This window comes from Dromaius novaehollandiae, chromosome 1, assembly GCF_036370855.1.
Source record: "Dromaius novaehollandiae isolate bDroNov1 chromosome 1, bDroNov1.hap1, whole genome shotgun sequence".
Lineage (NCBI taxonomy): Eukaryota > Metazoa > Chordata > Aves > Casuariiformes > Dromaiidae > Dromaius > Dromaius novaehollandiae.
This window is the reverse complement of record NC_088098.1, coordinates 120,609,265-120,624,821: the sequence shown is the minus strand read 5'-3', so window position 1 is coordinate 120,624,821 and position 15,557 is coordinate 120,609,265. Positions and strand designations below refer to the sequence as shown.

At 39.1% G+C, this 15,557-nt stretch overlaps 1 protein-coding gene across 1 annotated transcript in view; it reads left to right on the top strand.

The window, feature by feature from the left end:
• DSCAM (DS cell adhesion molecule) overlaps positions 1 to 15,557 on the top strand; it is a 389,570-nt gene that overhangs the window by 274,325 nt on the left and 99,688 nt on the right. Inside the window, exons 10-13 of the mRNA XM_064525230.1 lie at positions 2,002 to 2,198; positions 5,437 to 5,533; positions 6,935 to 7,063; positions 13,788 to 13,955. Of these exons, the coding sequence (XP_064381300.1) occupies positions 2,002 to 2,198; positions 5,437 to 5,533; positions 6,935 to 7,063; positions 13,788 to 13,955 (591 nt within the window). The remainder of the gene's footprint in view (positions 1 to 2,001; positions 2,199 to 5,436; positions 5,534 to 6,934; positions 7,064 to 13,787; positions 13,956 to 15,557) is intronic.

Below are 15,557 nucleotides of genomic sequence, written 5' to 3'. Positions count from 1 at the left end.
CAACCTGGAGGCATGTGCACCCAGAGCAGTCAAGCACCTCATAGGGAAGCACATGCTATCTTTCAGCTCCTGGGTGGACAAAATGCATGCTCTCTCTGTCACTGGAGGGTGAAAGGAAATTTGAAATAGGAGATACTGATGGGAAAGAGGACTGCAGTTGAAGAGACAATTAGGTAACTTGGGAGGCTGGAGGGATTTCAGGTCTCAGTACCTGAAAAGACTCCAGATAAAGCTGAACCAATTTTCATTTTCTAGAAGTTGGAATATGACTCATCCTAATTTTCTATTCCTGTTATTCATCATTTCTTCTCTTTGAATATTTCCCTGTGACAAAACTCATCGCTATCTGATATCCAAATAGTTAAACAAGACGTACATCGTCACTAATGCATATCGGTGCTTGAAGAGCTTCATGTCTCACACAAGACCTTTCTAAGAATTGTTTCTGTAATTAGATCCCATTGGTAATTCTAACCCACAGCTCCCCAACCCTGTTAATTTTCAAATCAGTTTGTTATGGTTCAGGAATCCTTTGAACAGAAAGGGCTGCATCCTGACATATTGTCATATCCAAGCATCAATAGCTCTGACATGTGAAAAGGTCATGCCACCAAACATTAACATTTCAAAATAGCAATCATAGTAATTCATTTAAATAAGGATTTTTTTGTTGTCCGATAGCAATAGATGCAATCTCTGTGGAAGAAAAGACTGAGAAGGCCTCAAACCAGGTTCTGTGCCAATGTCATCTTCTTAAAATTGAGGCCCAGAGAAGTTCAAATGGAGTGAGTAAGTTGTTCTGATAAGAAGAGGCAAGTGCTCATGCATAAAAATGAGGAGAAGGGACAATTGCAGGAGGCAGCCCTGGAGTGTAAAAGCTTAGCAAAGGAACTCTTTATTGCCACCTCATATGCTTTGAAAGGAGTGGACTGATTCAGACAGCAGTTCTGTAGGCTCTCCAGGGCTTTCCAGCTTTTCCCAAGTAGGGAAGTGGCCATAACTGAAAGACAGCCTTACACACTTTGATTCTTCCCATTAACTATTCATTGGTGGACAAATCATACAGCAAAGGAAAAGACTGACTACTGAGGACACCAAAAATGCTGTGTTTCTGGGTTTTTGCAATAAAACACAGTGAGGAATTTTTATTTCTCTTTTCAGAAAATGTTCATGCTAAAATGTGAAAATGCTTGGCTTCTCAGCCAATTCTTGTTAGCAGGAGAGGGTTTTTTTCAATTTTTATTTTTTTTTGTCCTGAATAATTAATAAAGAGGTTGACAATTACAGTCAAAGCATTCTGCACCTACTTATTGAATATCTTAAACACAAATCAAACTATGTTTATTGTCAATTTAATTATACTTTCAGTTCAGTACAGTTTAATTGTACATTCGGCACATGCATGTACTGTAAGCTTTTCAGTGCAGAGGCTTTCTTTTAATTTTGTACAGCTCCTGGTTTAATGGGGCCTTCATTTTGATAGGCCATTACTATCATACACAATGGTAGAGCATTTATCTGTCAGCAAATAAAGCACGTAAAAGCACTTTCTGTTAGCTTTGTGCATGTGTCTGATGAATATATGATCTGATGACTAGCTTATCAGAAAGAATAAAAGATGTCTATCAGTTCCTTACTGGTCCCATAGCTGAATTTTTATTGCTTACAGTACCTTTACGTGTCTGTGCATATTTTATTTATGTTAAAAGTTGTGCTGTGTGCAGCAAAGCAAATGGAGACAGGCTTCTGGTGGATTTGCACCTTCTGCCTCTAAAACCATGCTGCTTGGTCCCAGCTTCTCACTGCTAAGTTCCCCTTGAGGTCCATCCTCACTCCTAAGAAGATCCTCTGAGATAAAAATGAAAATGTATTTATTTCCCACATTTTTAGCTATCTGGTCAAATAGGAGCAGACTGAATTAGTTCCAGATTTGAAGGCCGGCTGGCCGTCAGAGTAGTCATCTCACTGAAGAATGGTCTTTGTTGTTTTGTCTGTTTCTAGTCCCAGCTATGATAACTTCCTATCCAAACACCACCTTGGCAACACAGGGTCAAAAGAAGGAGATGAGCTGCACAGCCCATGGAGAGAAACCCATCATAGTCCGCTGGGAAAAAGAAGACCGCATCATTAACCCCGAAATGTCCCGTTATCTTGTTTCCACCAAGGAAGTGGGAGACGAAGTGATCTCTACTCTGCAGGTAAGAAGACAGAGTGACCCACAACTCAGCTACATGTGTGAGCGTGGCGTTGTTTGGTTTTGGTAAGGGTGTCCAACCACCCCGCCTATGTTTCCTGATCCCAACATCACTATGTGCAGCCTGGGCTAGGGCAAGGCTTTGGCAAAGCAGCACTTACCTAACAGAGCAGACCGGAGGTGGCAGGAGGCCAGAGCCCCACCACTGCTGCACAGCCCCAGAGAGCTGGGCTGGCTGCTGTTGCCACCAAGAGGAGGTAGAGGAAACCTCTGCCTCTCCCTCCCACAAAAAGCATTCACCCTCTCCATCTTCCCACGCCCCTGAGACAGCAAGTGGGCCTTCCTCTCATGCCATCCACTGTTTCATTTTGTCTTGAGCCTGCCTCTCATCTCAAGCCTGCCTCTCTTCCCCTCCACTGTTTTGTTTTGTCTCAGGCTCATGCCTTGGCCTGTCATTGCTGGGGCAGCATGGCTCAGTTTTGAGTATGCCGGTGATAAGTGTTGAGTGAATATCTAACCCATAGGTGTGCTGTGAGTCAGGCTTAACTGCATCAAAGTTAGTAAGCAATTTTAATGGAAAAATGCTGTATTTTAAAGTACTTTTCCTCCCTCCCTTTCACTGGTGCTTGTGAGTCATATGCAGACCATTTTACAAAGTCAGATTAGTCACCAGATTCAAAGTGAGGTATAAGGAAAGAGCACATGTAGACACATAAATAGTATATCTACAGCATCCAGTAGCATTTGAAACACCGTATATTGCAACAGAAGTCACCTAGCCATCTGGCTGGTAGTCATGGCCTGCATCTTCACTTTTACTTCTGTGACAGGCAGTGGTCTGGCGGTGCGACAGCCACGCATCTTGGTTTGCCTAGCAAATCAGTATGTGGGGTTCAGTTAACTCCAAAGTGGCTGACCTGGATTAGATTGAGGCGCTACATGACTGGCATTGCTATTTTGGGCACTTCAATATCCCCCAGACACCATGGAAGCCCAGGAACCTCATGCTGTTCTGGTTTCATCTAAAATGGGTGGCACTATGATGTTGCCCTCGCTGTATGAAGATGTAGCTTTTTCCACTCTTTTCCACTCAAATCTAAAATTCGTCAATAAGAAAAAGCTACCAGTCCACTCCTTTATATTTTTGCATGTGCCTTTAGGAAATCTAAAAGAAATTAAAATAAAAAATCACATGGATTCTCACTCAGAAATTTTGATTTCCATTTTTCATTCACACTGAACATATGTTTTTATCAGGCCTAGGGAAATAATTCTCTATCTCTGTGGCAATTCTGACTATATTCTAATATAAATCTTAAAGTATATATCTTTATTCACTAGCCAAAAATTATATTGGATGATATCCAGTAAAAATTTGGTTTCACTTCCTATAAGAGAGCTTTGTCATTGACTTCTCAGAGGAAGGATAGGTTCTACGTGTGAATTTGTGCGTACTAGCATATTTGTGTTATGAATAATATTTACTCATAGGATAGATCCCTAGACCTCTCTGCCCTCAGTTGTCTTACTGACTTTAATAAGATAGTGTCTGGATGCACAATAGTATTTCTGTTTGGAAGGCTGAAGGCCTGCTCGGAGAATTATGTTCTGAAGCAGTTGGATACAGTAGTGGAATTCTACATCCATATGTATGTTGCATATAAAAATTGGGACTTTTGAGAGATAAAGTGCTCAAAAAATTAGAAAATGCCAGGTTTAAGGCTGTCTCTTAAGCTTTTAAGTCAAGCCTTTTGCATGCATGCATGATGATGTAATCTTTAGTCATATACTCAGCTTTTATTTTTTCTGCAGGACCCCTGCCTCAGTCAGGCATGACTTGGAATTTCTCTGGAGTTGAATTAGGGTTGAGTAATGAAAGACACTGTGTGATGCAAGGCTGATCATTGAAACTAAACTTTTCACAGGTGGCCAATAATTGTGTGTTCTTTGTTTTCTAGGTACTTGCCTTGAGCCCTTGGGGTCTGATTTGCAGAAGTACTAAGCCCTCATAGCTGCAGCTTAACTCAATGGAAGCTATGTTATGAAACATGAAATGTTTATTGCTAAGGACTCTGAGGGGGGAAAGAAGGCCTTAGATGTATCAAATTGGGCTCTGAAATTTTTTGTCTTACTCTTTCTATCTTAAAGCTCAGCACCATGTGCAACTTACCACAGCTTGACAGGTTACCATGTCTCAGATGGCGCCTCTCCAATATGCTTGTAGCTTGTGGCAAGTGCGAAATAAATCTATTTATCTTTTCTGGTGGTGAATGAGAGTTATGCTCATCTTACCTTGCATTTGCTGAGGACTAAAGAGCACACAGAGTTACCATGGCTTAGCTAACATGTGGCAACTTGCAGGCAGCCACTAACATTATCATATGTCTGGTTCCTTAACTCCCCATATGAAATGGTAGTAATATTCCTCATGATGTCAGGGTTTATGAAAATAAATTCAGTAATGTTTCTGAAATGGGTATTGCATAGGTGAATGCCACAGAAAAGGCTATAAGGAAATGAGTAAGTCTGTCTTCAGGGCACAGTTTGAACTGTGTGCAGTAAATAAAGTGTGGAGCAGCACACTGAACGATGAGAGGAAAACTGTATTTTGAATATCTGCTCTTTTAAAAAATCCCTCTCCCTCTTGTACATTGAATGAAGCAGTGGTCCTGTAGAAAAATATCATTATGACCATGTACTTAAAGACTGTGTCTAATTTTATATGTTACTAAATAGAAAATTGAAAAGAAAAAGCACAAAAATTTATTATGAGGCATCATGCTAAGTACTACGGGGTTCATCACCAGTGTTTGAACCTTTATTTCCTCCACACAGACTTCCGCCATTTGAATTATTTTCAGAAATAACTGGAAAAATTTGGAGGCAGCAGGGGCACCGTTTTGTATGGAAAATTTCAGCCAACTGTTAAATACTTGGCAAACTTACGAGTAACTGGAAGCAAGGCTCCTAATGAGAAACTGCAGGAATAGGTGGTGCTCCAACTCCTGACTACACATGTAGCCTGCTTCCTCAACCCAGGTGTTTCTAGTCTTGATAAATCTCTGTATTTTGGATGTTTTACTATGTAGACTATGTGTAGTTATATGTATAACATGCAATGTCTATTTATTACTGTCAAGTAAAGCAGTTAGTGTAATTTTTCTTGCACAATACAGAAAAGCTGTTTGTTTATTTTCTCCGCATGCTGTTCAATCAGTCACTTCTTTTCAAACCACCTATAGATTTTGCCAACTGTGCGTGAAGATTCTGGCTTCTTTTCCTGCCATGCCATCAATTCCTATGGGGAGGATCGCGGAATAATTCAGCTCACTGTGCAAGGTAGGAAGAGGACAACATAAGGAAAAAAACACAGCTATTGTAGTACAGTAAGTGTATGCCATGCTCAGAAATCTGTTGGGGGAGGGAGGTTCTAGGTCCTAATTTAACGTGTTCCTAGTTGTCAAAGAAATGAGAAGCTTCATTAAGATGCTCAAGCGCTTATTTTCCGGCATCACAAATTAAATCAAAATGAAGGACAATCTCCAGAGTCCTTCTAGTGCTGTGCAAATGAATAAGGAGAGTTTTTCTTAAATATGCTAGCTGACAGTCTACTAAACAGACTTAACAGTAATATCTTTAGTAGGAACAGTGGATAAGAGGGGAGGTAAGTTTTTTTTTTTAGGGAAGGAGGGAAGAGATTGCATTTCTTTTTAAAGAATGAACATGCTTAAAACCAAAGTCTGAAATAAAGCAAAAGCAATCTGACCTTTTTTCTAGAGCAAAATTAAACCTAATGTGTATCTGTAAACAAAATATTTCAAGTTTAATCAGTCAAAATAAACCATAATATGCTTGTTCAATCCAAACTCTAGGAGCCTGTATTACCTGGGGCTGGGGTTCCCCTCCCTCAGGGTTTCACTCAAGCAGACAGCAGCAAATTTGGGAGTTGTTGTGATGACAGTATTTGAGATGCAGAGCAGAGGCAGGACTCAGCCGCTGGCCACTGCTTATTTTTATGTGATGCTTGTTCCAGTGCTTGTATGCCTTTGAGCGTGCACATAACAAATTTCTAGGACTTGCAAAATTCTTTCTCTCTCCCCTTGATTTCACAAAACTGCAGATTTCAGTGAGTGCCTAAAGCAGCCCTGTCAAGAAATTCAGGTGGAGTTTGGTGACAGTTCTCAGGTTCTCAATTACACCAATGCTCCTTTAAACTGCACTGACAATTTAAAGTGGTATAAATGCTATTTATTTACATCCTTAATTTTCTAGAGGCATAAAGAGGCCTTAGTGTAATTAAGACTTTCTAACTGTTCTTTTCTATATACATACTCAAAGAGATAGATAGAATTCTTACTCCCTCCTCCCACCAAATTTAGCTCTTGTAAGTTTAGTTTTCATGTTTCTACCATCATTGCATTTCAGTGCAAAAATCTCCCCTAGCATGAATGCATCAATCTATCTGGAATGTTTTTAAGGATATGTTGTATACATGAAGGTTAAAGAGAAGTTAGTTATTCAAGATCACATAAGTGACTCTTAGTTTAAAAGTGACTTGTCCTTCCTCTATTGAGTGTTCTTCAATGAGTGATTAAATGACTCTGGATATTAATGAGTGACTGGAGAAAACAGTGTGAGAGCTTACCACCAGTAAGTCACGTTAGTGCCATGCTCATTAATGTATCTTATTAACAATATGGGCTTTCTTTTGACTAAAACTGAGTGTGTGTGTTTATTCAGAGCCCCCTGACCCTCCTGAAATAGAAATCCGAGAGGTGAGGGCACGCAGTATTGCCCTCAGATGGACCATGGGATTTGATGGAAATAGCCCAATCACAGGCTACGATATTGAATGCAAGAACAAGTCGGGTAAGAAATAATCTTCCTCTGAAGCAATCGCTGTCTCATAACTCTCTTCTAGTCATTCATCATGGAATTTCTATTGTAAAAGAAACTTCCTGATGAAAATTTTTACCACAGTTTATTTAATATTTCACAGTAAGATCTGTCTTCATTTGCTGGGGTATTTTTGAGGTAACAATATTATGTTTAGCGGTTGCTGCTTTTCCCTTTTACCTGAGATGCCTGCAAGTAAGAAAGACGGATTTGGTTGTAAAGTGAACCATTCCGTATGATAGCTGTTTTGATGATTTTACTAGCTGATTCTTCGTCCTGTTTTTACCTTTTTCTCCATTTTGATTTTTTTCTTCTCATTTTCCATTTTTCTCTATAGAAGAATAGCTGCCTTTACAAGTTATTTTTTCTGTAGTGCTTATTTTTAGAAGTTCTTTTCTATTGTTATTAGAGTATATGGCATCTTCCCCAGAAAGTTAGGAGCCAAAGCAGTAGTCACAAGAAGTTCTAGATAAAGAAAGCTGTGTGGTAATTTGCTGAAGTACCATGAGTTTTCAGTAACCTATTGGAAAGGCTCCAAGGGAAAAGACTTTTGGCACATACTGGCAGGCCAACGCAAGCAGATATTTTTCTGCTAGGTCACCATATAGTCATATCAACGAGCATCTAATAAGCAAAGCCAAGGCACAAGAGTATTTTCCTGAATTAGGCAGTTGTATGTTCTTGGTATTCTAAAGGTATTCTAAAAGCTGTTTAAAAAATAATTTCTTCTTATGCCCAGAAATTTTTACTGTCTATTGAAATCTAAAAATATTCTAGTTGCACGGTTGAACTGTGTTTGTGACATAAGATCATACTGAAAATGAAATACATAGATAAGCACTGTCCTTGAACCATGGTTTGAGAAGGGATTAGAAAAGAAATTACAATTGAATGATATTTTCATATTTTAAACATGAAAAAAGGCACTGAGAAATCATATTGTATTGCTTTATGTTGGAGTTCGTTACACTATTTGTAAAGGGACATAGTCCACTAATAGGTATGCTCTATGGGAGATTATCAGTGAAAGCATTCTGTTGATGAAACCAGCTATAGTATTTTTATATCCTTCTCCCTTTAATTCTGAGATGTAAGAATATACCTGTTCATAAAATTCTAAAATTTACCAAATTAAAAAATATATGTATTCTACTACTACACATCTTTCCTATCTTCATTTGTCTACATGGTGTATTTCCTTTGCACTTTAATTGTTAGGCAAAAATAGTGTTTTGTTTTTATTATTAGATATAATACACTCAAGGCTGTTAACTCATTCATCACCTTTTTGCACTAGCTTTTTAAATGACATTGGTAATGTACAAGTGAACACAATACCTGCAAGATTAAAGGTAAAATTCTCCATTGATCTTCTGGTCAGGAATCACAGCTTTGGAGATACAGACTAGGCAAGGACGCCTCTTTGTTTTCTCTTTCAGCCTTTTCCTTTCTTGACAACTGCCCACTGGTTCCAGAATCTTTTTTGAAAGTCATTCTTGCCTGTTAGGCTACTTTCTGACCCTAAAACAGCACTTACGCTTCTCAAGGAAGCGTATAACTCATCATAACCTCTGGCAACAAAGATTTAGCTGCTTTATTTTGCTCTAAGATTGGAGGAGCTCTGGAAAGGCACTTCAAAGCTCTAAAACATCTTTGTTAGATTTAGTTCAATGTTCTCAAGTGATAATACTGAATGCAGGCAAAGATTAAGGTAATCACTGTGAACTTGTATTGTGAAGTTACATCTCCATAATATTGCATGATAAATCAATAACAAGACAGCATATGAGACACCATCAGATTGAATGAAAAGATCAGGACACAACATAATGAAAAAGGTTCAAAAAATGGAAAGAAAGAAAAAATAGTGGGTGGCAGATTTGGAGTAGGAAAAATACTTCTTTGTCTGTACATGAAGACAAATACTGAAGATCATGTCCTATAAAGAACAGATTATTCTTGTCTCACTGCAAACAACAGAAACATTGTTTTTCAGAATCTGAGGCTGAATGTTATGAGAAACTAGGATCAGTTACTTGAATTCTTGCACACATTTTTTGTCATAATTGTATCATGAAGAAGATAGACTGGCCAAAGACAGTTACTAAAGAACTTGCACTGGGTAGTTGGGGGAAGTTAGGCTGGAGAAAAGGGAATTATGATTTGTCACTGAAGTTTTCAGATATTAAAAGGGACAAAAGGTAACATAGGCAAAACATCCACAGTCCAGATGGTAAGCTCAGGCAATGTCCTGTCAAGGCCAAAGTGAAACTGTAATATGAACAGTTGTGTTCAGTGAGAATCAGATATTTTTGAAAGAGTATTTCATGTTACTGGGACATATGCCAACTGGTCATGGTGATCCATATGGGTTCTGATAATTGTACAGGATAGATTCAGTGACTCAAACATTGAAGAAATCGTCCTTTTGCCTCCTTTTCCTGTATTCCTGCATTAAAGGTAACTCACAGAAACATTTGAGGATACTGTTTCTGCCTGTAGTTTCTGGTCATACATGTTATTTCCAGTATGAATGTATGTATTAGTCTTTTCTGACTGTGTTATTCTTAAGAGAATTTCACGATCTAATTTAAAGAGCAGTAATTACTCAGTTCCAGTCCAGTGTAACATTTTTAACCTTTTTTATTCACTTTGCTATTATTTCACTATGAGCATGATTCTGGACAGGGCGCATACTGGGCCTTATAAATTGAGACATGAGGAGCAAGACTGGGAAGCACTGGCATTGTGAAGCACTGTTTGGGATGAATCCTGTGTGAACAAAGGATGAAGCCTATGTTTCTTCCAGTGAACTCTCTCGGCCCTGCTGAACCCAACTCATCTCAAAGAACAGCCAAGCTCACTGCTTTCTCCTGCATGATCAAAATAGCTTCAAATGTTTGTGAAGCAAGCTGTTTCAATCCATTTATTGGCCTCTAGTAAACGTCCCATTCATTCATTGCCTCAGAAGTTTTCCAGATTTGAAATTTCTGTTGTTTTAAACAATTACAGGTTCATTGTTAATGAGCAGCTTTCAAGGCTAGGCCTAATCATAAATTCTCCATCTAACTCTTTTGCTTGCTCTGAGGACTCAGAAATGGCTTTACAGCACAATACACCTCCTAGACCTCTCAAGAAGGAAAACTGCAAAAATTTTCCATTTCAGAGAATGTTTAAGTGAACATATGTCATCTATGCATGGCCAGCTCCTTTGCTACACTGGGCTGCCCTCATCTATCCCATCTACCCCTGCAATGTCATCAGACCAAAAAGACACATTCAGTTGTCTCTAGAAGGAGCATGGTGTTGCCTGTTGTGTGGGTAGATGGGATTTGTAGGGTTTAGTTGCCCTGCAGGAGCAATGTGAATATTGGGAGCTCAGCCTTTCAGGCCATTTCAACACTTGGTTATAATTCCTGTCTGTGTAGAAATGTACCTGTGGCACACAGACTGGCCTTTCATAGAAACCAGTGATGAGTAGTCAGCAGACTTTTCCATCTGAGGTCTACAGAGAGGTTTGAACACAGGAATGAGGCATAGATGTCTCCTTAGGCTCTCCATCCTTTTCATTTTGATGTAATTAGGGAAAGTTTAGGAGGAAACACTTTACGTCCCAATCTGAAGACAGAATGCCGTGTTTTGTGCTTTCGTGTGCTCACATGTAAACTCCTGTTACCTTCAGCGTGTGGATGCCTCTGCAGAAGTGGGGGTTTTACCCCAAACTGCCCGAAACCAGCACAGGGTGCTGCTGGGGTCTAGCATTAGGTTGTGTCACGAGATGGCACCACACGCCAAGGCAGACTGGTTGTCACCTGGGCCAGGGCCCTGGGCTGACACCTCCTCAGATCTGACCCGGGCAACTGGGCGGCCCAACCATGCACTATAGGCTAAGCCCAAAGGTTCAGACAATATTTTAGGAACTGGTGAAATGTCTGTGAAAATGTAGCTGTTTTCCATAGGTTACTTTGTCAGTGTACATTTTGTATAACACCAAGAAGTGCCTGGATGTAACAGTTTGTGAGTGGAATAAAGAATACAATAAAAACTCCAGGCTTTTTTTTTTTAACATTTTTGATAGACTATTGCTACTTGTTTTCTATACTTTTTTAATCCTGCTAAGTAAATAGATTAAAAAAAACTCCAGAATGGCAATAAAAAATGGAAGAGCTAATAGTCAATTTTAATATCTCTTAATGATTACTTACCACCTGCATAAGAGCATTTATTTTTAGGATTTGCCAGAAGAACACAAATGAACACTTAATTTTTCTTATCCCTACTGAAAACAGTTTGGGATGGAAACTGATTAATTTCTCTCTGGAGTGGCTCCCTTTTGGGGGGATTGCTCTCATTGGTTTGTTTTCTCCTTCATAAACATGTATCAAAATATAACCCTGAAGTCTATGTATTAGTCATAACTTTACATTGGAAACGTACAATTAGTACGGAAGATTGTGAGTTTTAATTTTTAATCTCTCTCCTCCATGGTATGTCATTATTTAATCTACTAAGAATCACAAGGATTTTTCAGATTTGTCTATTTGGTTTCAGCAGTTAACATGTAATAAAGAGTTCTGTCAGTGAGATCGGTGTTTCACGCAAGCAAGTAAAAACAATTTGTTAATATATGAAGTATATTAAAGAAAATTATCATCCACATCAAGAGAAATTTAACTCATTCTTCACAACAAATGAGTCTTTTTTTTAAAGTCCTTTATGGCCTGGTACATTGAAATAGACACTGTGATCTTCTGTATTTGTATAACGTTTAACACAATGAGGCTAACTTTTGGTCAAGATTCCCCAGCGCTACAGAAATAAAAATAATCAGTGTTACTACCACTGCTGCAGTTGAGACCATATCCTTTTATTGCAGCTTTGCTGACTGGGTTCAACATTCCCTAAATCTTTTCCTGGTCCCTGCTTTCTTTGCCACGCATCAGCTAGCTCTAGGTCTCTCTTGACAGCTGAGGAGAGCCTCTGGGCACCACTGCACCCTAGACCAGCTTTATCACCTCCTTGCAGGTTCTCCCATTTCCTAGGATCTGCAGAGATGTAAAATTCACCAGCAATATCAGTAGAGATCATCTCATTTCTGCGTAATGCTTAGATCAAATATTGTCTGAAATCTTCTTGTTTTGGTGCAATGTGGAGGTTTTGTTCTATGCTGTGAAGCTTTTGGCTTTGAGAAGTCTCAGGTGTGACCAACTAAATGAGCAAGTGGTTTATTATGGCACTTTGTAAGTGACATTTTAAAGAAGAGTGTCAGCCACTATGTGTTCTAATATTGGATATTGGCAATACATGACCATTAGGACATTTGAGAAATTTGGTAAAGTTTAAGAGAGCAAATTCTACCAGGACTGCATGCAGATAACTCCTTTAGAACATCTGACAGAACTCCTGCAAAGGGAGTTGTGGCAAAGTCATTTACAAAGGGAAAATAAATTCAAGTACATTTGATTCCTAAAGGTTTTCTGGGAAAATGGAGCCACACAAACAAAAAAGGCCCTGTTACCAGTCAAGCTGCAGATGTCATTGTGACAGCTTGCACATCTTTTAACAAGCTACTTATAAAAAGATTTAAACAGTATCTGCAAATATTTTGTATCCCAGTGAGCTTTCTATTTTTAAACTAGCCTTTTTTGTCTGTTGAGCTTTCCAATGTCCTGCCTACAGTGACCCATGCTGTAAAACACTACTGCAGAGCCCCCAGTGACATCCCCCATAGGATGCTGCAGAGGTTAAAGAAGGAACATAGGATGCAGCAAGAAAGAGATGATGGATGGCAACTCGTAAGAGATATCAAGATGCTTTAAACAAATAGATGCTATTATTTTCTTGCAGTGATTGAATGTTACTATGAAAAGGAGGGGTTATGTAGGGGGTTATGAGGGATTTGTATATAGCCAGTTTCCATCCCTTTTCCTATTATATGTCTGGATGATGATTTTTTTTAAATGTAATGGGCAGATGAGTGATAACTGAAAAATAACAATGTGCTCCTGCGTTTACAGATATATACAAACAACTAGAAGGATCCTTATGTCCTCTTATATTAAACTGCTCCTGTATCCTAACACAAGTCAGGGAAATAGCATCAGACCGGGCAGGTGCTGAGTGTCAGGTCCAAGCCATCAGAGCTTTCAAAATTCTTGTTCACCAGGGGCTCTAGCAATGCTCCCACAGTGCCCTGCACGTGAGCTCCTGCAGTTTGGGATCAAACTTGCTGTCTCGTCCCTGCTAATTCGTATTTATGAACTTCCTGTCCACCCTTTCCTGTGAGATTAACCAGCCTGCTCTCTGAGGAAGAATTCCTTTGGGGCAGCAGCTCATGCCTTTTTCACAGTTGTTCCAACATAACAATAAGAAAAAACAAACACATACATGCACAAAGCTGGAGAATCTTTCCCATGCTCTCCACCCCTCTCAGAAAAGGCAGAGGAGCAGCTATTGTCTGAGAATCATTGATGACCATTGATGGCTGAGGTCCTGTGCTCAACAGCACCACATTTTGAGCAGTCAGGAGTGCTGTTAAGAAAAGTGATTAATCAATTTGCTTGTAGTAGCAAGTGTTATTTGGGCTAATTCTACAAAGGCAGTATCTTTTTCTATGGAATGGTTTAATAAAATATTTGCATTAGCAACACTAATATTGTTTTTTATTTGTCCATTTTATTTTAATCTTATTAAATAGACTCTTGGGATTCTGTTCAGAGAACCAAAGATGTTTCCCCTCAGCTAAACCAAGCCACTATCATTGACCTCCACCCTTCCTCAACTTACAACATTCGCATGTATGCCAAGAATCGCATTGGCAAGAGCGAGGCCAGCAATGAGCTCACCATCACTACTGATGAAGCAGGTATGTTCCAATTTTGCAATGTCTAAATCTTACAGGGAATTGACATGCTTTGACACATGGAATCTCTACTTGAAATGCTGCTTATGTTGCTGCAGTTGCATCAAAGAAAATGCTAAATATTCCATGAAAATATTGCTACTTTTGCAACTTCATCATACAGGCCTGTAATTAAAGCTGTTCAGTGGCATCTAGTGGTCAAAGAAGACATTATGCCCCAAATTTTCAGCCTAGACTACCGGAAACTGCACACATACACCTACAATTAGGCATTTCAATCAACAGCATCCTATTTCTAGTGGTGGTTCAGCCCCTGTGGGTCTTGTGTCTTTCTTTAGATGCCCAAGTATTAGTATAAGTAACTAATTTAATCTGCCCCTATTTGAGAATATTGATCTACATTAATCAAATCTGTTGACTATTCCACCCCCCAAACCATGCAGCATTTAGTTTTCTGATTACCCTGTAAGTCAGTTGGCTGTCATTAATTAGTGTCATCCACATGCTTTTTTGTTTCCATGTAGTCTTCTACATCATCATTAGAGGTTTCTGTAGCAGGAGGGCTGTGCCAGCATTTTCACATTAATGGCTGGAGCCACTCTTCACTCTAATTGATGTCTTCAGTGCCCTCTTATCTTTATTTCTCAGGGCTAGCAGATGTGGCAGCAGGGATAAGGGCTGCATAGCCTCCTGCATGCTACCATGCCACAAGTCCTGAATGTTTCATGTGACACCAAACAAGATTTAGAGGTGAAAGGAGGAGGACTGCAGCTCTCTCTGTTTCAGCAATTAAGAATGAAAATGTTGAGTGGCTGTAAATATGTCCCCCAGATATATCCAGCATAGCTGTACATTTAAAAGTAACCCAGTCAGGTTCAACACCATTAGGCCACTGAAACTGGGTGGAGTTTCTTTGAAAAATCATCACGAGACAGGAACTGGCCAATTTGTATTTGAAATCATATTTTTATCTTGATAATTTAACTTTTCCTATTTTCTTATGTGAAGTCATTAATGCTTACCTCCTTGGAGATTTAGATTTTTGAGAGGAAAAGCATAACGCAAGTATCTGGGTGACAGTGTCCTGGCAGTGAAAACCCTACTTTTTTTTGAAGATCCATGTTGGCCTAGACTTCAAACACTTGAATTTTCAGTCTAGTTCTTATGAATACAAATATGTAATTCCCACTCATTTTCACTGTGGGGGAAATTACTACAGTGAAAATTTGCTGCCTCTCAGGAGAGCATGTTTTTTTCTTCCAAGGGACTTTTTGAGTAAGAATAGGACACAAGAGCTCACAGTGCAAAGCGGAATAAAGAGAAGACAACATGAGCTGCATTTCTTTTTTCACCAGGTGTGTTTTTTCCTCCTAGTGGGAGGGAGGGAGTGAAGAGAATTCACATTTTTTATGGGCCTTCAGTGAAGAGCTTTATTAAGGATGAATAGTTTGTTTGCAAAATACTTATCATTTGATCATGGTTTTTCTCTTTATTCAATGAAAATATGAAATCACTAGGGTGAACAGATTATCCATTCTCCCAGACTGAATCATCTATATGCCCAACATGCACATTGTTCCTTGTCCCTAATCATCAAAGTAGTGG